Source organism: Tympanuchus pallidicinctus, unplaced genomic scaffold, assembly GCF_026119805.1.
Source record: "Tympanuchus pallidicinctus isolate F22 unplaced genomic scaffold, pur_lepc_1.0 scaffold44, whole genome shotgun sequence".
Taxonomy (NCBI): domain Eukaryota; kingdom Metazoa; phylum Chordata; class Aves; order Galliformes; family Phasianidae; genus Tympanuchus; species Tympanuchus pallidicinctus.
The window spans coordinates 256,909-281,217 of NW_026294763.1; the positions used below are offsets into that span (position 1 = coordinate 256,909).

At 45.0% G+C, this 24,309-nt stretch overlaps 2 protein-coding genes across 2 annotated transcripts in view; both read right to left on the minus strand.

The window, feature by feature from the left end:
- The window catches only part of LOC128090180 (cytosolic purine 5'-nucleotidase-like), a 587,975-nt gene that overhangs the window by 42,244 nt on the left and 521,422 nt on the right, over window positions 1-24,309 (minus strand). The window lies entirely within an intron of this gene.
- Window positions 694-21,780, minus strand: ADRA1A (adrenoceptor alpha 1A). The gene is made up of 3 exons (XM_052702316.1): window positions 21,549-21,780; window positions 18,561-20,171; window positions 694-5,547 (listed from the first exon to the last, which is right to left on the minus strand). The coding sequence occupies exons 2-3, from the start codon at window positions 19,441-19,443 to the stop codon at window positions 5,027-5,029; spliced, it is 1,404 nt and encodes a 467-aa protein (XP_052558276.1). The 5' UTR covers window positions 19,444-20,171; window positions 21,549-21,780; the 3' UTR covers window positions 694-5,026.

The following is a 24,309-nucleotide window of genomic DNA, read 5'->3' on the forward strand; positions in this document are numbered from 1 at the left end:
GCATTGATGTCCATCCATCATTTGGTCAGGAATTTCTTCGAGTCTGTACCACTTAAGGACCACATCTGCAACACAAAGTAATGCTCATTCTAAGCCAGAGGGGAAGAGCAAGTCTGCAAAGGGAGCAGATAGCATTTGTTTCTTGTGCCCTTAAAAGCTTTCTCCAGAGATTCCCTGAGATCTTGGATCAAATTATCAAAGGATTCATTGACAGCTGTACTCAGGACCTTCCAAATTCTGAGCATCAGCTTTACTGGGGATCCCTTCTGTTTTCCCTTTACAAATCATGGAATACAGTCATTCAGCACCACCTACCCCAAAGAGGATTCACATTCTTGGGTTGACAGAGGTAGCTCTCTTAGTGTTTGTGTACGTGGGCTACAGCAAAATGGACTGGATTCCATCTGGGACCTGATGTATTACTGTAAGCAGGCTGAATAAGCACGGCAAGGACCAGGGACCCAAATGGAATTTTCAGCCTCCTTTCAGATTTTTATGAAGTCTAACTTTTTGCAGTAGAAGCACAATAATTCCTTTATTCTCCTCGTCCCTTACTCCCACTAAAACCACCGAGGTCTTCAGAATCTCTACCCAGTCCTCTACCCAAAGGCTTTGTATTAAGGGAAAGGTCAGGTATATAAATGTTTTGGAGAAGAAAGTGGAAAAAAGCAGTCAACTTGTAGCTCCAAAGTGCACATTCCCCCCAATAATTTATTTGTTCACCAAGCAACATTTCACATACATTCATTTTGTTCAAGGAAATGACCAGTACGACTGTTTGAACAAGGGGCATCATAACTAGTCTATAAAAACAGCATGTACAAACCCCAATGACACTGGAATACCATGTTCAGAAAACGCAGTGCCCATTTCAAGAAATGTCCGTAGAAACCACTGGCAGCCAAACGCGAATGACATGCAGGCCAAGTGCTGCTGCAGACAGAAGAAAAAATAAAATACTTTTTCAGCCAAAGGCTGTCTAAGCAAAAAAAAAACAACAATAAAAAAACCCCATCCAAACAACAACAAAATAACGGCCCCAGCTTGCGTACAATTCCCACAGTTGTAAGATGAATACAACTGAGCACTTAACGATATTCAGCACGTTTTCATTGCACCACAGACTAATGATGCTGTGGTTATTAGCAGAGTGGAGCTGCTTTCTAAAGGGAAATCTGATGCAGACTAGATTTAAGGTGTTTTTTCCTTGTTTCTTCAGAAGAAGGGCCAAGTTTTGACAGTTGCAGTGCAGGTCAATACAAGAAGCTCTTGTCCTTTGGTCTGACACACTGAGTAATGGGAAATCAGTTCTGCCTTCCGGTGTAAACCCTTGGACATTCTGGCTCTGAAAAAGACCTAGAAGTGTTGTGATGCTGAAGCAGAGGATGTTTTTCAGCTTGGATTTGAGCTTGGTATAACAGACAGTAATCCGCATTAACTCTGAGCATGTCATGCAACTAAAAGACATGTTATTTCCGATGTGATATTTGCTTGCAATAACCAGCCTTTCTTTTTAGCAATTCATTTCCCCATAGCTATTTTTCCCCTGCTCTGCCAGTATGAGAAATATGCAGCACGCTCTGCCTAGAATGCGTGACATTTTACTTGAATCTCAAATACAAACATTATAACCTCCTCCTGGGAAAGAAGTGATTCAATTACATTTATCAAGCTAGGTGGAGGGAGATCTTTGTTTTAACGCACGACAAACGCTCTTGTAGTGCCTTGGATTTCCATAATGCTGTCATACATTGAACCGTTTGCTTGTGAATACCTTCAGAAAGTAGTTGATGATGTTCTGGATTAGCTGCCTTTCATAGCTGGGAAAGGTCTAGGTTATAAGATGTAGTGTGGAAAAGAAAGGATTAGTCTGACCAGAGAGCTTACCCTTCTCCCTGGGAGTCTCGTTGCAATTAGGCAAGAAATAGTGGATAAATTCATTTACAGAATGTGTTAGTTGACTTCTGGGCATAGCTAGGACCTTCCACTTCTGCATGGTGTTAAGAACTTTCCTAGCTGACCACAGCTTGTACATGATGCTCCAGCCATCGTTAACCCTCAGAGAACACAAGGAGTCAAGCAGGGCATTTTGCAAGACTGAAGAACTTTGTGAAATCTGTCTGCTGACTCCGAGCAGAAGAATAAGAAATATTCTGAACTCAACCTTTCCTCCTTCCAATGCCACGGAAGCCTGGCAAAGGAAAATATCGCTTTACACAATATGTAATTTATCCTTGAACTTGGCAGAGAAAAAACACAGAGGCATTTTTTTGGACAACGGGAAAACCTTAGAAAATTTGAGACCTGAATAATCTTAGGGAGCATGTGAAAATCCAGAAACAGAATGTTGATCTGAATGAGTGTGGATGGTGGGAAACGCGACAGCAGTGTCCACAATGGTGGACAGCAGGATGCTCTCTGATTCCAGTTGGGACACGTTGATTAACGGATCAATGCGGTCCGGTGGATGTGGCTTAAGGGGGCACGGTGGAGATGGGTCGATGGTTAGACTAGATGATCTTAGTGGTCTTCTCCAACCTTAATGATTCTACAGTTCAATGAAAGTCGTGACACTGTGATCTGACCACCTCCCGCTTTGTTATCCTAACCTCTGCCTCTTTGAAGCACGATGCTACATAGACCTGTCCACGTAGACATTGCCACCAGCATGCTTTATACTCACTGCAGATTCCAACTGTGTTGCTCTGAAATTCAATGACCATTTGCTCCAACCCACCTGTACCTCCACAACAACCCCACGCCCGACACTGCAGAGCCTACAACAAACCTAAGGTTGGAATTCTCACAACTCCAAAGGAGAGAGGACACAATGACCCTTCGGTCTGAGTTACACAGCAGGTATCCGTCCAAATGGGGCAGAACCTGGCTGCAGTGGAGATACTCAGTCTGAGTAGTTCAGCTCCATTTAATGGGTGTTTTTTCAGTGTTTCAGAGTTCAGGTTTTATTCAAGCGAGTGTCCCACGTATTTGAACCCCATGAGACCAAGAACCTTGGCTTGGAGTCTCATATGACTTTCTTATGAGATTTCCAGCTTTTCTGCTTCTGGTCTTGGCTTGAAATACCATGAGAATATTTATTCATGGTATTTTAGCACTCCTGGTTTCCAATCATTGAAAACCTGAGGAAAAACTCAAAGGGTGGAGTGGATTTCTTATTTTAAATAAAGATGGGACAATGCTACAGATATGCTACCTGCAAGTACACGTTTTTGGAAATAAATAAGAGCCTGACAATAAGGACTGGATTTGAAGTTTTCTCTAATTTTAACCTGTATGGGACATTCTGTAGCTCTCTGACCCAGCATTTCAATGAGAGAACAAATAAATATTGTCGTGATGCTGAAGACCATACAGAATGAGAGATGAACAAAGAGTGATTCCTCATCAAGATTACCAGGATTGTCCTTCCAAGGTCCCATCCTGAAAACGCTGATCTTAAGCCTTTTTCCTTTTCAAACCAGTGCATATCCTGCACATCTCAGGAGCTGATGCTGAGACATGAGTGGAGGCTCATGTGTTGTTTCAAGGAAGCTGCATTTTTCAGTTGGCAGGCTCAGGAGGAGGCATGTCAAGAGCTGCCTATTTCTAATACTGCGCAGAGAATTCCTCTGTATTTTTTTCCAGATGCTGAGCAGCCCCCTTTATTTATTTATTTGTTTAGATTAGCTGCATTAAAATATACCAGGCTCCCAAACGTTTTTCACCCAAATTCCCATAGGAAGGGGCCTTTCTCATGAGGATGTATGGCCTTAAGTTAGTTACTGGGTTTAGCTCTCACTGCTCTGAAGAAGGATAACTTTCCTGACCTCATGGTACGTGGGGTTGGAAGGCTTAGGGTACTTTGCACTGCAGAGGGATGTAGCATAATGCTGGGCAAAGGGACCATGGGACATCCAGCTTTTCCAGTGACTGTGGCACAGCAGTACCTGAAGGTGTGACTGGGGAAAGCACCTGGGCCAGGAGTTTCTGAGGTTTCAGGTGTTTTCTGCTAAACTTGGAAGAAGGGAAACAAACGGATGAATAGAAGAGACCTGTTCAAGCCTTGTTTGATGATGTCTTACCTCCTTTTGAATTGTATCAGACATCAAAGTGCAGAAACCTTTCAAACACACCTAGGATGCATGCAGATTTTCATTTCAATCAGGGGATTTGGAGGAGATTGGTTGTGTAAAACAGAAAAGTTCTTGTCTCTGGAGCTAGGAGGAGTGCACCACTGGAATCAAGCTTCTCTTGGCTGTACAATTTACTGACATGTTCAGCACCAAGGGAAACTCAGAGCCACTCCAAACAGTGCAAGAGCCAGAGGAGCGTTTGCTGTGCAATGCTTGGATGTGACACACTGAGGACAAAATGGGACTGCCCAGCTGAAGGTGTCACCCCAAGAGCTGCCTGCTCTTCAGCAGGGGCTGTAGGATCTCCCCAAATGAAGCTGGAGATGAACAAAAGAGGCAAGACATGGTAGGAATGCATTCTCGTCCACAGTCCCTTAACAAAAAGTAAGCAGAGATCTGTAAACACTGTCCCAAGACCTGAGCCTCCCAACCTCAGCTCTCCTGGATGCTGTATCAGTGTTTGTACATCTATATATTAAAAAAAAAAAAACAAGTCACAGAATTGGCTCTAAACTTGGAGCTGTCTGCAGGCGTCCACGCTGAAATCGGTACGGCGTCCTTGTAGTTGGCTCTTGCTCCCACATCACACCTAAAATGAGCAGCTGGACTTTAAAAGAGGGAAATGCAGTGAAAACAAGGCCTTTAAATCTCAGGGAAGCCACGTCCCTTGGAAGAGCAGAGGGCGCTCACCATCCACTGAAGCCATTCACTGTCTTTAAAGGGCTTTCCTCAGGCTACCATCACTCCACCATCACTCCCCACAAGGCCTGGTTCTCCTTTCCAGCATGCTAACTCCTCATCCCAACTCCTTCAACTGCTATAGCATCTACTCCAATCCCCAACAAAATGGATAATCCCAATGAAAAGGCAGCGGCCTCACATTGGCAGAGCCTTTAGACATCCTCCCCGTTCTCACTGAGGGTCATGGTGTGTATTTTAATGGTTGGCACTTTGCAGTTTTCATGCACCGCGTTCCCTGCAGTGCCTGCACAGCAGCACTCCTGGAGGAAGCCTTTGCTTTTCACTTTGGCAGCAGTGCAGCTGGACTTGTCCTTAGGAATCGCATTTTTCGTCGGCACGCTTTGCGCGGCGGAGAAAATCTTCCATTCACAGACCCCATCGGCTTTGGAAATCTTATAGAAGGTTTCTCCCGAGCCGACGGGGATGCGGACCACACCTCTGCCACCTCCCACGCTTTGGCTGTTGGGATGATTGAGGTTGAAGCTTGGGGGTTGCTTTTTCGCTGCATGCTTTCTTGGGAGGCACTGCGCTCTCAGGACATTTTGGAACGCTTTCTTAAACTCTTGACTGGAGCATGGATAGATGATGGGGTTGATGCAGCTGTTTAAATATCCAAGCCAAAATGTTATTTTAAAAAGTGTGTCCGGGGGTTTGATTGTAGGAAAGAAAGAACCTAAAATGGAAAATATACAGAGTGTTAAGGCAGAGGCAGTGAGAAATTGCAGGTAACCAAAGAAACTTAAACACTGGAAAAACATAAATAAGATTCTGCTCTGTCTTGGAAAATTTATGACTCAAAGCCTAATTCCTGCAGGAAAGAGTCTTTCAGAATGCATGATGCTGTACAATTACATGGATGCTATCAGAGATCAATTCAAGGCTCAAGACACCCACTTCATTATACAAGCATTGGCTTCTCCCATTTACAGCCTGAGGCAAGAGAACAGATAGCAAGTAATAAAGGAAAATTGCTCCCTCTAGAACTTCTCATTCAAGATCAGTTAGCCAAATAATAATCATGTTGAGGAGGTCATCAAAAGGGGTTTCAAAGGGTAGGAAATCACAGCATTTTGGAAGTCTGAGTACTGGATTGCTGGGTTGACCAACTAGAAGTCTTCAAAGCATTAGATACTGGGCGCTCATTTTCTCTTGCAGCCTTTCAGGAAATAGCTTTTCTTGCGGCATGCATCTGAAATGCAGAGAAATTAGAAGAAATTGAACACTGGAGAAATGGTCTGAAGTTGGAATGCGTAACAAAGTAATATCTACCTGCAATCTTAACTCCCAGAGGCCATCCAAAGAGCAATGTAGATGGGTCCTTAGCAAGGAGAGCACTGTGGGCCTTTTTATTCTATAGGAAGCAGAACAGCATCGAAATACTAGAGGTGGTTTGACAGGGGTTATTCAGCAAATGAGAGACAAAGCCGTTGGCTGTGCATTTATTGGAACTCATTGACACTGTAGTCAACTCCAAGTGGCCGTGCCAACTGCAGATGAAACAGCATTGCTAACAGCGTTTTTAAAAGTAGGCTATGGGAGCATTAAGGTTGGAAGAGGCCTCCAAGGTCATCTAGTCCAACTCCTAATGATAATACTGATACCAAAGGATTTAGCTTGATATCTACTGATTTAAAACATTGTGAATTCTTCCCAATGCCAAACATTTAAATTTTTTTTTTTGTTCAAATAAAATTTAAGCCCCTTACTGCTTTTAGAAGCAAATTCTTAGCTTGCTTATTAAATGATATGAATAATTTGCTTATAAGATTATTTGAATAGGATGTCTGTAAATGCTTAAGAGATTTATTGATGGAAAGATGTAACTATAAAGCTACAGAGACACACTTGGGGTGTTAAAGAGTCAATGCTGCTGCTGCAGCACTTAGAAATTAGTTGCTTTTCCTGAATGACACTGGAAACCAGCCACTACAACAGGATCCTCTAGTTCTTTGGTACTTCTCTCTGCTTGGAAATAAAAACAATATTGCCTGAGTGTGAGTGAAACAGAAAACCAAACTCCATGCGATGCAGGGGTGGGATAAGTGATAACAGCACTTCTAAGACCAGTCTTGCAAAACGGATCCAGAATGAGAAAAAAGAGAAAAACATTTCCCATATGCTGTCAAGGGAAAGCTGCTTCTTACTTAACTCCAGTGAAACGGAAAGAAAAAAAAGAAAAAAGGAAAGTGATTCTATCATTCTGTTGACAGCAATTAGTTGCAATTGCTTATCATGGGCACAGGGAGCAAAATAATTTCCCAGCAAGTATATCGTGGTGTCACAGAATCACAGAATCGTAATTGGCTTATTTTGGACTTCATAGTCAGGTCTCTAACAAATTGCTCTTTTATCACTTATGTACACATGCCTTCCTGCTTTTCCCTCACAAATCAGAACAGTGTGCATTCAGGAAGAGATGCTGTGGAGGATTTTGATGGCAATGCCTTTGACACCCTCGATAGTTTCCTTGATTTCTGCATCACCTCCTCGGCTTGACAGGGGTTGGTCTGTTTGTTGGACCTCTGCTGATTCTGGAAAAGCCTGCAAAGCAACAAGAGCCTTCTAATTGAATCCTGAGAGTGCTGAACTTTGGTTTGAATCTTCTCCTTCTGAATCTTTTCCTTTCTTTGCCAAACAAAGTGACAGTGAGGGCAGCAAATGCTTCCAAGCGGCAAAACCCAGCGAGGAATTCTCAGGGTGTTTTTGCCCGTGTGGGAATGTATCAAAACACTGCTTGGACCAGGGGACGCAAACAGTGCAGTGTGATTAATGATGTGCTCATCCTGCTTCTGCTGAGCACAGCCTCTGCTGTGAAACGCAGAGCAGTGCCATCTTTCTTCCATCCCCTGTGGAAGAAACAGGGGATGGGCAGGGAGAGAGGTGCTGGGGTCTGCCTGCAGGTATCCCCCCTGGGATCACTCATCAAACACCAGACATGGGGCTCCCTACTCCCCTCTTGCTGCTGCATATGGCTTTTCCACTGTCGCTTTCAACACTGTCATTTTCTGTGACCAACAATGTCAAGACAGCAGTTCCTATTTTGCAGTTAAGTGTAAGCAGGTACATCTGCAATTTAGGATTTTTCTCAGCAAGTTAGCATCACTTTCCTCTTATAAAAACAACTAAATGAGCTTCTTGGAGAGCTTTCTGCTTGAAGTCATTGGCAGATGAAGAGTACGAAAGGATTCAAAATGTCCCAAACCTCCTCCATTTTTCCTAGATTTCTCCACTTAGGTGCAGCACTGCTCTCCCATCTTGTGCTAAAGACAAAGGTGAAACAAGCCCAGGTGTAAGGCTGAGTGTGAAAATGGGTAAACAATAACAATTCCTGTTTGCTGCAACTTCTGGTTCGCCTGAAACGGAATGCGAGTGCCTTGCCAAAGTCTGCTAAAAATAGTGAAGAGCCAGTGTCAGAGTCTGCCTCTTGCTCATTTTTTTTCCTGTTCTTTTGAGGGGGGTGGAGATGGAAATCAGCATGCTAATTTATTAACGCAGCCTTTTTTAGTGCACTGGTGTAGAGATTTGTTGCCTTGGAACAACACACTGTCAGAGTACAACAAATGCACTGACAGTGTACAAACTTTGCTGTGAGTGGGTCCCATTGCGTGTTGTCATTAACTCTTTCTTTCCAGGAGTGGATGCAACTTGGGTTTTGGGACAGCAGGTTCTCTCTGCTGGGCATTTGGTCATGCTACCCGTGATGTTTCGTAGGTTAAGACCAGCTCTGCCTCCAGGTTTCATTATATCCGAACACTGTCCTGTAAACGAAGCATTACTAATGCCTATGGAAGGAAACATGGGATCATAGAATCATTAGCACTGGAGAAGGGTTCTAAGATCCCCAAGTCCAACCCCAACCTGTCCCACCATGCTCACTGACCAGTGCCACATCTTCACAGTTTTGGAACTACTCCAGAGATGGTGACCCCACCGCTCCTTGGACAGCCTGTGCCAATGACCACTCACTCCTAATACCCAACCTGAACCTCCTCTGGTGCAAGTGAAGGCCATCACCTCTCATCTTATTGCTATTACCTGGGAGTAGAGGCTGACCCCCACCATCTCACTTCAGGGCATCATAGAGAGCAGTGAGTTCTACCCTGAGCCACCTCTTCTCCAGAGTGATCCATTCCAATTCCCTCAACTGCTTCCCATCAGACTTGTGCTCCAGACCCTTCACAGCATCAGTGCCCTTCTCTGGACAAGCTCCAAAGAAACATCATCAATAGAACTGGTACTCAACAGACCCAGTATGTAACAGAGCAAAAAGTAAAATCAGAGTAGAGATAATGTGGACTTCCTTCTTATTCATGCCAGCAACTTCATCTTCCTCAGCGCTATAAGTTGAGTTCAGCATATTTAAACCTTGAGCTACTGAACTACAGTGCAGGGGGGAGAAATCATTTCAATTCCCAAAATCTCCTGTACAATGAGTTGAATCTTTCTGCACTTCGCAAGGGCCACGGACATGTTGGTATTTGCTCAGTGCCTCTTGGGAAATGTGGTGCCCTCTCCAGATGGGCATGGAAAGCAGTGCTGTTCTATTGCAAACACTGGTTCTGCCCACAGCTCAGAAACATCCCATAACCTTTTATGCTGTCTACCTGAATACCTGGCAAAACAGGAAAAACATCACATTGCCCAGGTTCTTGGGGGCCATTTCACCTTCCATGGAATACTAAGAGCGTGTTCTTTTTTTTTCTGGGAGTGAAATGTTCAGTGATGTTGTTGTCATGGTTAATATCAGTGGTAGATGGAACTGGTAGCAAGTAGGAGTAATATTCAAACAGTGCTGCTAAGCCTGATGATAAAGTATTTTGTTCAATGTGCAGAGACATTTAAACAGGCTGTGGCTGGCAGTGCAAGCCAGACAAGATTAAAGTAGAAATAAAACTTTTTTTTTTTTTTTTTAAAGAATGACTGCTATCAACCATGAGAAAAAATAACCCAGCGGAGTGGTGAGCTCTCTTCTCTTTAAAGGTGTACAGCATAAGGCTGCCTGTGTCCTACGCAGCAGTGTCACTATGAGGTGACACCCTTTGGTAGGTGACATATAGGAGGATGGAGTAATGACCTCTTTTGCCTCCTGGCCTTTAAAGATCCCACGTGTGGAGGTCTTAATGTCTTTCCTGGAATAAAATAATAAATAGTGGCAAAACTGAATACAGCTCAGAGCCTTCATCTTCCATTATCTCCCAATAGTTTGTGCTGGAGCCAAAAGAAACTTCAGCTGATCTCTTAATACCTTTGACTTGCAGGCTGACTAGCTGGCTTAGTGGGAAGTATTGGTGATAATGGTTGGACTGGATGACCTTAGAGGTCTTTTCTAACCTTGGAGATTCTATGAGTCTATGATTCTAAAGGATGCTGAAATTCCTGCTTTGTTTTCAGTAAATTGAGTTTTATAGAAAGCCAGTAGCACAACTCAATTGCTTGCTATATGAAAATTAAATAAAATAGAACGTGCTACCAGCGTCCTGAGATCCTTTGCCACAAAATATCTCATTGCATACCCCTAAAATGCCAGGACTGCATTCCTTTCCCTCACCATTTATTTTCCTGTTTGTCAGATTCAGGTTTCTTCAGCTTTGAGAGAGAAGTTTTCCACGCACCTCCTGGTGAGTAAGTGCCAATTCAGCCCCAGAGATGCAATTTGACTGTGTCATTAGTCAGAAGTTACAGAGCTGCTTGATTATAGGTTGTTTAAGAGCCAGCACTGATGTCACACGTCATTTCACTGACGGACAGCTGATAGGGACTCAGCAGCTCCCAGACTAAAGAAAATTCTTGTTTACGCTGTATCATCTCCATTAGGACCACAGGAATAAGATCCTATAGATTTTCATGGCTCCTGGACCTCATTGTGTTGTTAAAATCCAGCTAAATCTCACAGCTCTGTTCAGCTTCACTAGATTTTTTCCTCTTTTTATGGTGTAAATTTGGTGATTGAGCCAGAGCTCGGGGAAAGGCAGGCAGGGTGGTATGGGTACACTCACAGAATCAGACAGAATCATGGAATATCCTGAGCTGTAAGGGATCCATAATGATCACTGAGTCCAATCCCATCTGGGAGAGAACAGCAGTACCCTGCACGTTGTGAGCACAGAACCACGTGCTGTTTGTCAGGACTGTGTTGGCAGGGCTTTAAGCATCCAAGAGAATCAGGAAAAGTGCATTTGTGGCTTGCACAAGCCTGAAGTCCTCGCACCTTTTGCCTGTGACACCTGGGATTAAGCATCTGTGATCACAGCAAGCTGAAAACAGGAACGGCTGTGTGTTCACAGAGCTCAGGCCCTATGGGATCCATCCTGTCCCAGAGCAATTGCCTAAAAAAAAGAGGATGGACCAGCAGAGAGGATCCCCAGTGTCTTCCCACAGACCAGCGACTCCACATCTCTGTGCTGCCAATGCTCACAATTGGGCCTCATCTCATGTTCCCGTTCTCAACGTTAGCAGTGAACTTTACTCCATGAGACCAGCACTCTTTGTGCACCTCGGGTCAAACACAGCCACCCCACGGAGAGTGCATTTATATGTAAGTATTGCTGCCCACACAGCTGCCCTCTGCATGTATGTTCCGTCCCTGCACGTCTCACCCATATGGAAAGCATCTTCCGTGGGAACAAAAACGGGATCAAAGAGCACTTCAACCGGAGGAAACGCTTCTGTTATTTTTTGTGATCATATTAGTGCAGCAAACGCGGGACGGTGGTTAAGTATTTGAGTGAGAAGAGATGTGAGGAAGGGTAAGAGCCTGCATCTGTCAAGTCTTGCACATTTCCAGCTGTGCTTGTCCCAGGATCTGGATTATTGTGGCTGATTCGGGGGGAAAATGAGAAAGGCTTTGTGTTTGGATTTCTCTGAACTGCGATAAACAGCAACAGGCAGAGAAGCGAGGGTCTGAATTCAGATCCCCGTGTCGTTCTGCAGGGTGTTGGTACCTCCAAAGGACACAGGTGGGACAGACGGACACCAGCAGTGGGTCAGCCTGGGAATGGTGCTCTGATTATTCGGACTTTTTCAGGCCAAATTTATGCTCTGTTTCATGTCGTACCCACTTAGGATGGCTGATATTTCTGGCAAAGAGCAAACGTCTCACCAAGAAACTATTTCCAGATTCACTGTGTGCAGATGCAGATTTAGAAAGTAGATTAAAAAAAAAATACATCCCAAAACATGGGAAGGTGAACCGAGGTTTTCTTACCCATGCAAGCCCAAATGATAACACTGATTTACAAATTGTTTTAATTGCCAGTGAAATTCCAGCTCCCTTGCTGTGGAATTATTCAGGATCTCTTTGCTGATGTTGTTACGATACTGGAGATTCTTCCCAAAGCCCCAGCTCCTGGAGGCACGCACTTAAAACAAAACCTTAGCTTTCACTTCAGAAATAAAAAGCCAAAACAATGGCACGGTTCAGAGCACAGTTTGAAAAGATGAGTTGGTTGCTGGTCGTGATTTGGAATCCCCGGGGTTTGCTACACTGGAATTATGCTCCTTAGCAAAAGCTGACTGTCCAGCCCTTATGCATCCAAATCAAAGACAAGCCCTGAAATCTGCTGAGTGGGGAGGGAGAATTATTCATCACCTTTCAATCCCTAACGAATTCTAAATAGCACCGTGATGTCTGAGAGGACAGGGAGTGAAAATGACATTCGTGGTTCATTTACTCCAGGTGCCTGCAGGTGGTGACTGCACAGAGAAAGAACATTTTGAAGACAAGGATGAGCCTTCTTCTTGACAGGTAGCTCATGCAGGAAAGCTGTAGATGTGAATCACGACACACAGCAGAACTCGCTCCACATTCTCTCCCTGCTTGGCATTTGAATGGCTATTAATGTTAGCAATTCCTTCTCCGGCTTTGCTGCATTATGAGTCAGTGGGACACATTTCAGGACTTGGTGACAGCAGAGAAATATTGGCCATGGGGACGTCGATGGGATTTTTGCCATTGGGTGCAGCATAGCGGTTACTGGCTTCCACCAACAAGGCCTGTTTTTACTGTGCTTACAAAAACACCCCTTGAGATCAGACAAAACATACAAATACCTTGACTCTTTATCTCATGGCTTATTTTCTCCCCACTCAATGTCTTAACACACAGCCCTGTAATCCACCACTCAAAGAGTGCCAAACACCCTTCTTCTTTCTGACCCACCCTTCTGTAGCTTGGGCTCTATTCTGGGTTTCTTTCCCCCTTAATTTCTTTTTGTGGCTGAGGCAACACACTGAAATGCTATCATAGGGAATCTAGCTCTGAATATTCTCACCATGGCTGGAATTCAGCATGTTCTGAAACTATGTAGAGCAAGGCTGTCCCAGCTTTTATTCATTTTATTTCAGGTGTTATCAGCTGAACAAAGATAAGAAGGAGGATTCCCATTCTTGCTTCTCAGAACAGCCCAGCCATGATGGCACTGAGGACTGTCGATGCTGGAGGGACAGGAGGATCTCCTTCTGTTTACCACTATGAGACCATCTGGCCAATTCTACAGGAAAAAAGAGATGGTTCAGTGAAAGGAGCTTTATTTTTGTATGGCATGAAATGCCAGCATAAGGCAGTTCCCATTCTTTTCACCTGGAAGAGTGGTGCAATTCATACAGTTGTCCTCCCTAGGAAAGCTTTTACTTGCTCTGCCTTTCTTTCCCCATCAGTAAATGGGGTTACTCTCCTGACATGTAAACATTTTGGCACTGCCTTCACAGAATCAGACATTACTTCAGCATGACCAGGCAAAATGGCTTTGATTCTACAGGAAATTGGTGACTTTCTGTTTGGCACCTGCAGTTAACCTGTTAATGACAAATCCCAGCTTACTTCTGAATCTCGTGCTGTTGGTCAAATGGTTGGAAATGGGTGAATCACAAACCTTCCCCTTTTTTGGACCCCAGAAGCCTCTAAAAATAATATTCAAAGCGCCGTCTCTCAAGCTGGACTCTATTATTCTGCAAGCCATTCCCAATTTTTGCTTATTAAAGTACCAGTGTCTGAAGGAATCAGCAGGAAGTGAACAGTGAGTTGCAGAGTGTGAATGTCAAGACAGAAGCAGGTAGCTGATTTCCTCCTACAAAAAAACATGGACAGAACAGGCACCCACTTCATGCCTCTCACCCAGCTCAGTCATGAGAAGGAACACGGCCCGAAGCCCAACAACTTTGCCAATAAGTGGGCAGGATGGAGGGTGGCTCAGCCAGCAGCAGTGGGAGTTGATCAAAATGTGTTGTGACAAGAGAACATAATGAATGGAACCTCAGACGGTCCTGGAAAGAGCAAAAGCCATCAAGATACACCTGATACGGTTGTTTTTTTTTACTGGTAATACAAACCAGGCAGGTCCTCAAAGCTCAGTGCTGGGGAAGTACTGTGTCCTAACAGACAAGTGCATTATCCCAGCTTTATAACACAGAGAGCAGCTCAATCATGCCTTTCCCAGTGTGATCAAGGCAGATGAATTTCTGCATGTGACAGCACATGGAAGCCTCTCCATTGTGTCTGGCTGCCACTGGTTTCCAAAACTAATTTACAGCTGAGTTGACTGGGGCCCAAGAAAGGTGCTGTAACTAAAATCAATCACCTCCTTAAAGCATCAGAAACAGGCTGTTATTCCATCACTGCAGAGGGCTACAGCCCTGAGAGCCCCACCTGTGACCTTTACCCACACACACCATTGCTGCTTATAAGGTCAGGATCTTGGTTCTGGGCTGACTCTCTTTGGTTGCTTTATGTTTTGCTGGTGGCTGCTGGGCCATTTGCTGGCCCTGCCCTTTCTCCTCACCTTTCTATCTGCTCCAGAAACCTGTTCTCAGGTTTAGCTTCAGGTGGCCTATTGTAGTTGGTGCCTCAGAGATCCTGGCTGCTCATTGTTAATCGTTTCCAATCAAAAAAGTAATACTGTTGTCCTCAAGGCACTGTTTCTTCATGGAATCATTAAGGTCAAAAAAGACCTCCAAGATCCCCAAGCCCAATCCATTCCACCATGGCCACTGACCACATCTCCATGGTTCTGGAACGCCTCCTGGGATGGTGGCTCCCTGGGCAGCCTGTGCCAATGACCATGCTTTCTGAGAAGTTTTCCTAACATCCAACCTGAACCTCCCTTCGTCGTGGTCTTAAAGAGCTCTGCTAAAATGTCACGCGATTGTGATGAGCAGCAGGATTTCATTTGATAACCGAGATGAAACCAAAATGTTTTGCAGTAAGAAGGTCTTGAGTAGGAAAGCTAAAAGCTCCTCTCAGCTGCTTGAATTGAATGCATTATGGTTTGAAAAAGGAGCCAAATGTAAGGCTACCTCGGGTCTGATTTTTGGGTGCTCCTGCGTGGAGTCAGGAGTTGGACTCAGTTATCCTTATGGGTCTCTTCCAACTGTGGAAATACTCTGATTCTATGATTCAACCAAAGCATGGACAGTACTAGAAAAAACTGTTTCAAAACTGTTCTGACCATGCAGTTTCAAGCAGGGCTGTTAACCAGGGAAGCTCAGGTGCTATGGGTTTTCACTTAAGTGGCTGCCAGCAGTTGGGAATAAGGTGTTGCTAATAAGAAATAATGGTCAAAGTAAGAAAAAGAGGCTGCAGATATGGGAGATGTGTGAGACCAACAGCTGTGTGCAGAGAATTATCCTTACTTGAAGGTCTGGATACCTGGCTGTCTGGGTGGGGTAGGATGTTCTTACAGGCCCCCTGGGAGCAAACCTGAGTCGTTGCTGAATGAGAGGTGGACAAGGAATCTTGAATTCCTAAGCAGGAGATTTATCTATTCTTCAACACATTCTTCTGTTGAATATATCCCTTCTATAATTATAGAAAGGCTTGATGCCTGAAATAAGGAAATTTTGGCACGTACACCCAAAAATCTGCTTGGGAAGCAATTGTAGAGAGATGTAGATGTATGTGAGCTTCAGTATCCTTAGTTTAAAACCCAATACAAGAGCTGAAGTGTTGGACGCAATTCTTCCCAGGCAGTGACATTTCTAGGAAGTATCTGTGCAAAGTTCATTCATCAGTGGGTTTACAGCTCTTCTGTGAGGGGAATGATAAGAATTCAAAGAGAGATTTGCAGACCAAAGGGATCAGATTTCCACTGCTGGGGGCCAGAGAGGACTGGGGCTCAGTAAGAAAAGGTATCGTTCAAAAAGGTTACTGGTCACAAAGAACCTCACTGTTTTGCTGGTTCTCAGACTAAACTCTTATTTAGGCTTAAATGTACTGGAGGATTGCTCCACCTGAACCAGCATTTCCATCAGTCTAACCCATGATGGAAAATGAGCTCACACTGTGCATTTGTCTAGAGTGGAGCTGAGACTCAATTAGGGGAATACAAAGACTGCAATTTGAGTTAGAGCTTTTCTGGGTCTAGTTTTGGGGAATGCAACGGGAACACGAGAATTGCAATTTGAGTTAGAACTGGTTTGTGAGCATAGGCTGAGTTCTAGGAAGTTGCTACAGGAAAACTTTGCGACCAGGAGCAGGTCCACCGATCAGATGGAAAGAGGGAGAGAAAGCACGCAAAGAACTGAAAACCTGTCTTCTTCCAGGGGAAACGGGTTGTTGTGACAGCCTTTCAAATTAGAGACATTTTGTGAAAGCTGAGTTTGCATGCCAGTGCCCTAACCTCATTTATTTCCATGCAACAAGATCATTGTTTGTTGGCTTGTTCCACAACCATCGAAGCCAAGTGAGGAGGTGTATGGAACATAATGCTCATTCCCATGGAGGGATCCAAGAAGGTAAGACATTACTCACATAGATTGCAACTGGCAATTTTACACACTGATTTCAATTAAGATATTGTCATGTGGCAGGAATACTCAAATTGTTTCTCCATTTATTTTCGGCAGTATCTGCTGATCTGGATGTCACGCCTTTATCCCACTCTTGATCTCCTTTTATTACTCCTGCCTTCCCTGAACCTACACCCCAAACATTTCCACCCCTGCTCGTTGTGTGCTTCAGTGAGCCAGGTGCTTCTAGCTGCTCCTTGGTTCCCAGCTGGCAAGACTGATAAGTGAGGGGATCTTGACACTGGTTGGGGTGGAGCAGCCTGCCTCAGGATGCTTTCTTGTTTAGTTTGCACCCCTTGTCAGTTTAACAGCTCCTTGTCTCTGACAAATCAACAAGTTGTTTTGAAAGACTTTTAAAACAACATTGCAACTCCACGAAGACAGGGAAGCTAATAACCTGAAGAAAGTTGCCTTATAAGGGATCAAAGGAAGATGCAAAGCTGGTCTTCAATCAAGCAAATTTCCTAATCCAAAGCAAATTAACAACAGCACCGTGTGTGCAGCCGCACAGCAGATGAAAAGTAGTGTGTTTGATGTGTTCTCTTAAACCCTTTTTGGGTATGTTTCAGGCATCTTGGCAACCAGCATTCCAACGTGCTGACACCCTGGGCAGCAGAGCCAGCCTTTCCAGAGCTCCCCTTATGCAACTGCTACAGCTCAGACTCCAACTCCTGCTCCATCACCTCCATCTAATTGACCAATGAGAGTGAATCTGTCTTTTTTGTGTGTGTGTGTGTTGACATTTGTGATGTTTTTTTTGGGAAACAACCAGGTGCTCTGGGTTAATCCAGGAGAGGTTAATTGAAAAAGAACCCAACGTCTTTTGTAAGGTGTAAGAAAAGAAAATAATCTCCCAAACCTTTTAGTGCTTAGGTAAGCATCGTTTTCCCTTCTCATTGTACTCAGTGTAGCATTAGTAGCTAAAATTTCCATGCAGCCTGCAGCCTCACTTTATTTTTCCTATACTGCCTCAAGACTGCGAGAAAAGCTGCTGTAGTTGGACAGGGCAGATGGAAGGTTCCTTGTTTCCAAAGCCAGCATGTAGTACAGCTCTCGCTTTGCAAACTTTATGTGACGTGCCACGCTCAGATGCAGTCATAAAATTAGCATTCTGGTTCTGAATCCTGAAACTACATCAAAGGTGACTGAGCAAAGTTTAATTAAGGTTCTGATTACTTTATATTTCATGATAGCAAAGCAGAACACATCCCACCCCTTTAGAATTATGGCTGAAGAATGAATATCTGTATTCAGCACGGAGGGTGAGACGGCAGCCGGTGTTTGGCCAGTGTGCCCAGTGGGTTTCCACGTAGGATGCAAACCAGAGAAGTGTAAAATTAGTTTGGAGGATCCTCACGGCTGTGCTGCGGCTGGATGGGTGATAAATTAAAAATACATTCATTTGGAATATGGTATTTCATAGCATGACACCTTCTATTAGGGAGCTGATTATTTCTCATAGCGGGGAATTAATGGGTTCTGAGCACTTAGAGAGTTTTGTCCCCAAACAGTAAACTGCTGCTCAGACCATGAATACTTTTATGTGTTGACCTTTTGTAAATTTATATCACCTGAAGAACTGGCTGCAAACTGGAATATAAACACAAACACCTACAATACCATTCCTAAAGCAGAACTGATCAGGAATAAGTCCTTGGGTATTTTCTATGTGGAAAAAGGCTGTCAAAATCAATTTCATTCTTTTCAGCATTTTAGCTTCCCTTTGCCTGGCTAGGTTTGACACTTTCATTTTTCACATTCAGTTTTGATGCATGTTTTGATTTTTGACAGCTTTCCAACAGAAAACAACTCCCTCAGCGCTCTTCTGATCGGCTCTATTGAACACAGGCAAACGCATGGCCCTCCTCTGGGGGAGGCCGTAGAAGGGGTTTATGCATTACTTACCGAGAGGCATGACTACAAAAAATGGAAGCCAGCACAGAACAAAGCATCCCACTACAATTCCCAGGGTCTTGGCCGCTTTCTTTTCTCTAGAGAACTTGAGGAGACGCACTGAGAAGTGATGCTTGCTCTTAGAACTGGCCGTGGCCCCGCTCGTTTCGGAGGCGTTTTTGCGGTGGATCCGTAGGGTCACTGCTTCAGAACGAGATTTCTCCATCTTCAACCCTGACCTCAAACCTTTGTTTTCCCTTTTGGCCACGACATACACTCGGCAGTACATCACCAGGATGATGGTCAGCGGGAGGTAGAAGGAGCCCAGCGCGGAGAACAGCACGTAGCCGGGCTCTTCGGTGATCTGGCAGATGGTCTCGTCTTCGGGTGCTGGTTCCTTCCATCCAAAAAGAGGTCCAATGGAGATGACCAGAGACAGCGCCCACACGCACAGCAGAGCCAGGAGGCCTCTCTTCTCTGTCACTATGCTGGGGTATCGCAGTGGGTAGCTCACCCCGATGTATCTGTCTATCGAGATGATGCAGAGGCTCATAATGGAAGCAGTGCAGCAAAGGACATCAACAGCTGCCCAGATGTTACAGAAGATCCTCCCGAAGGCCCAGTAGCCCAAAATCTCCATAGTAGCAGAGAAGGGCAGGACAGTGGATGTCAAGAGGAGGTCAGCTACAGCAAGATTAATTATATAGTAGTGGGTGACACTCTGAAGATGCCTGTGGCAGGCTACAGAGAGGATAACCAGAATGTTACCCAAAACCCCAAAAATGATCAGCCCCCCTAGAATAACACCCAGCAAAATGGCCTTGGAAATGTTCACGGGCCCTGCAGAGTGGGTGCAGTTGGAACAGTCGGATGAGTTCCCAGAGAGGAAAACCATGGTGAGTGACTGGCAATGGCTACTGTACTTCACGCCCTTTTCAGGTAGAAGAAGTGATGGGATCAGTCCTCAGAATGTCCTACAGGCAACATTGCCTGGCTTTGCTGGGTGGAAGATTTTTAAAGAAAGTTTCAGCAGTGCAGCACCAGGAGTAATGAGAAGGATCCAAAAACATAGTAGAAAGCCTACTTTTCTTCCCAAATATTTACCATTCCAGCACAGCTAAAATCCACTGTTTGCAAGTCAGATTTAACCCCTTTTGCATTGTTCCTGGGTTGCAGAAATGAGGCTACATAAAACTGAGGCTGCTTTTCCCGCTTTCCAGGATAATGTGATGAGAAGTACTGGAATCACAGGTGCAAGTCATTTCTGTCTCCTTGGGAAGAGTGAATATTTAAGTAGCAAAAAACATCCCATAGGGTCTCAAATCCAGGTTTCTCCAAAGAGGAATAGTCACTCGTGCTTTAAATTACCTTTTGCTAGCCTTGACTCTGTCTTACAAAAAGGTTTTGCAGAAGCCTGGCCAGGTGGAGGCTGTTGCAGTGTCACTTGAGATGTGTGCCACCACTGCTCTGTAGGGTCTGAGGGTCGATCAGAGCCTCTGCGTGTGAAGCAGCTGGCAGCTGGGCTCCTTGAAGTTGGTTTTCATCCACTTCTGGCTCTGAAGGAGAGTGAAGTTTGCCACGTTGTTGATGCAGGCTGCTGTGCTCCTTTCAGATGATCAACTCCTGGAAGAGACAAAGGCACAATGCGATTCCCAGAAGCAGCGTTTGCTCACTGCTATGGTTCCCATATAAGAATAGAGTGGGGAGCTATTTTAGGGAGCCTTTCTCATGCTGGCTGCAGCTGGTGGAACCAACCTTTTTCGGCCCAGCATTGTTTAACAACTATGAAAACAACGTGAATTTTGTCGCCTGGATTTTTCGTACTGCGCTGTCAGCAGTGGTCCGCTCTCCTTTAGGACAGAAATCCATCCCAACCATCAGCTCACCTGCAGAGAGCAGCTCAGGGAGAGAGAAGCCTGCAGGACACAATTTGGGACTACAAACTGTGAGGCAGATTTGTAAGTCTGGAATTTAATTTGAGATTTCTTTATTAAGTGGCTCTGTTTACACACCAAACTACTCGTTAGTCCAGCTAACAGCCCGTTTTGGTAATCTATAGGGAAAAGCAATTTCTGCCAAGCAGAAGATGCTGCAAGGGACAAGTTTCCTACTGAGAGAGACAACATTTCATGTCTCTGGAAGACAAACTCAGCCTCGGCTGACTAAATATGGAGAAAAGGTACATCAGATGGGGAAGTGAGGATAAGCTGGGAAGTGAGACTCAGGGCTACAAAGGGAAACTGCATATGTCAGCTGAAAGCCATTCCCAACACCTGCATGTAGGTTCAACGTTCCCATCCAAAGTATTGATGGGACATCTGAAAAACCTCCAGCAATAACGCTCCAGTTAAATCTAAGGTAAGACTGAGTGTTGTAGCACAGGTCTTTGGATGAGTTCCTCAGATCACACCTCCAGCACTGAGCAGCAGGAAATGTCATGTAGCTTGGTCTCAAAACAACATTTTCCTTTGGGCAAAGAGATCTGGAACTCTTACCCTGAACCTCTGGAATGCCCCGTTTGTAACAGGGAGAATGGGGGAGGGAGGTGGAGAGGTATTCCACTGTGGGAATTTGCCCTCCCTGCAGTGGAACAAAATTCAGTCTTTGTATTTTCCTTTCCCCAAGAGGGAATGAGTAGAAGGATAATTCCAAGAAAGGAGACCATAGAATGAAACAATGAGTTAGGTTGGTGGGTTCCAATCCCCAAATGACAGGCTTTAATAAGCACATCAATGAAAATAGGCTGTGGCACTGAGCATCTGAAATCACTGTAACTGCAGTCATTATAGTGGTGCTGGTGGACAAGGAAATTAAGCAATCGTCCAACTTGATTTTTAAGCACCTGGAACTAAACTTCAAGGTAAGACAAGGAGATGCAGCAAAAATGCCTGATGGATATTCATGCTCCAAAGCAACCAGGTGATATTCTGCCTGTGGGGAGATAAGATGCAGAGGAAGAGCACACACCCTCACCCCTTGTGCCCCCCAGCACACACTCACCTCAGTCTGTAGCAGACGGCGCAGCTCTGAGCATCTGGACGGGGATGGGCAGCCCCACAGCACAGCAGCCTCCTCTCTTCATGCAGAGGTGGGACTCTCTGCCTGCACACCCCCTGCTCCTCTCCTTCCCCACCAGCATTGTGATGACTCACACTGGTTCCCAGTATCCCAGTGCCCGGGGGGGGCTCAGCTCCAGCATCCCTGGCAGCACAGCACCACTCACAGCACTCAGCTCCACGCTGCCAAGGAGCAGCAGGAACTTTGCTGCTCTGCTGCTGGAGCAGGCAGTATCCTCGCGTTACCGTAATCCCGTGCCGTTCCCGTATTGCTCAGAAACAAAGAGCACTTATCTGATGCCAAGTGGTGTGTTCAGTGTTGTTTTCTTTTTTTTTTCTTCCCTATGCCAGTTCCTGCAGAGATCAGAAAGTGGAAGCCAGCTAGCGAGATGCTGTTTGCAGGCTAGAGAGCAATTCTCGTGGTACAGGCTAACAAGTAATTTTTGTGGTGATGTGAACAGAGAATTGCCCGCCAGACAAATGGAGCATGAAGGAAAGAACAGGAGCAGCGTGGCTATTGCTGCCTGTTATCTGCAACTGGGATGGAGCATTGGGTATGCAGCACGGTGACTGGCACTGGGGGCTTTCCTTCTTGGGCAGGGAAATCCTGGATGTGTGCACTGCAAATCCCTGCTGCTTCCTCCCACTTGTCTTCAAGGAGGCAGAGAGCCCCCGAGGCAATTTGAAATAGCAACGTGATACCTGGACTTAAGGGGATGTTTGGGGGAAGCAAAGCATGAGGTCACTTGAACAGAATGTGCTTTGGTGGTGAGGTTCATTTTCATATGGTTCTCTTTCAAATGCATTTTTTAAAAAAATTGCCCTGAGTCACTGATGATGAACAGATGAATATTCAACCAGCGTCCTGAAGGGAAAGGAGGGGAGCAGAGGATTTTATGGCCAAGAGAGAGCAATCCCACAGCCCCAGGGGAGCAGATGGGCCATGTGCCTGTTTCTCCATGACGGATTCTCCACCTCCTCAGCCTGGGCAAGAAGGTCTCTTGAGAGGGAGGCCTGGATTCATGTTTTTCCTGAACTGAGGTAAATCCTAAAGCAATGCTCAGTGTCCCCTATAAAAGCTGGGGCTGTCTGTAAGTGATCACTATTCCAGCAGCTTTGGGCTCAGCTTTCTTCTTGGGCAGCCATTGCTGCTCAAGGGAAAAATGTAGAAGCAGCTGACATGAGTGTATGATTTGTGTGGATGAGTTTGGAAAAGGGTGGTCATCCTTACCTTGTGACAGTTTCAGCCACGGCATCATTTGTAGTTTCCATTTTAGAGCAAAAGTTCCCATGAGTGGAAATGAGAAGGGGACTGAGGGGAGGAAGAGGTTTGAGAGTTCCAACCTCTACAGCCCTGCAAACTGTGACAAGAAGAGATGTGTAAATGCTTTGCAGTCCTCTTGGCACTTGTGTCCCTTGCTCTCCAAACTTGTTTTGAAGGTCCTGAGCTGATACAGACAGCACTGTCACCCTGTGTCATGGTCCTTATTTCCCTGAGTAACAAAGGATGTTAAGAGACTGAAATCTGAATGAATAAAGGAAAGTCTGAGTTACTAAAGATCCTAAAGGCTGTTCTAGGTACCTGCCTTTGGATGAGGCAATTCGAACCCTATTTCACTCAATCAATGGGAAACATAGCCCCAGGAGGAGGATCAGATGGACCATGCCCAAGGTCTTCCTTCTACTGGTCCATATGACCTCGTCATAGTGCTGGCTTGTTCCAAGTTTTTAAATGCACTATGGAAATAAATTTACATTCATAGCTCCAGTTAATAGCCCTTTATTATGGCATACCAGCTCCCTGTGAGTAATACCCTTGTTGGAGGACGTCTTTCTGGAATGAAGGAAGCAGAAGGAAGTTCCAGACAGCAGTTTATTCCCGAAAATCCTCAGAGAAGAATTAATGCATTGCAGTGAAGAACTCATACATCCAGAGAGCACAAATAGTCCAATGTCAGAAGGTTCATCAAACAAAGGATGGTCTGTGTGTGCCGTCAGATGAAGATGGATGGGGCAGGATGACCGGTACAGCTGAGATTGATGGAACAGTCTTTGGACTTAGTTCTGCCAAGATGTGTTGGAGTTGCACAAGTCCACTTCAGACGTTTTGTATTGATCACGATTGAGGATAAAGCAGCAGGAATGTTGGAAGTCAAGAAATGCGACCTGTGATGCTGGAAGAGGAGGAGCTCTTCTCTGTTGTGCTGTTGGCTTTGGTGTGGTTGGAGTTGGTCGTCTTTCAGAAAGTGGTGAAGATTACTGCTAAACCCTCAGGGTTCAGTTGGGTTTTTCTTATGCTTGGATAAGATAGAAAGCCCACCCAAAGGCAAGTGATGCTCAGTGTTCTGTAGTAAACCTCAGCTGGAGGGAAGAGGACCTATTCCTCTGTCTTTTGAGATTAGGAGAGCCTGGAGCCTGTAGCACAGCTGAGCTGAAGATAAATTGGGCTGAAAACTTTCAAACAAGACAGGTTTGTGTGTTTATTTAAAAGTCATTTAATAATGAGATGTCCAAGTATTACAGATGTCTAAAATTTTCCATCTTGGGATTCATGGGGACTTTCACCGTGTTCCTGACTCACTTAAGCACAGGCAGATTGCCAGGCAGATAGGAGCCATGCATTTATGTAAAGCAAGGCAGCTTCATTAAAGTCAGCAGTGCTTTTTTACTTTGCAGTGGGCGAAGATTTGGGGCCCTGCTTTTCG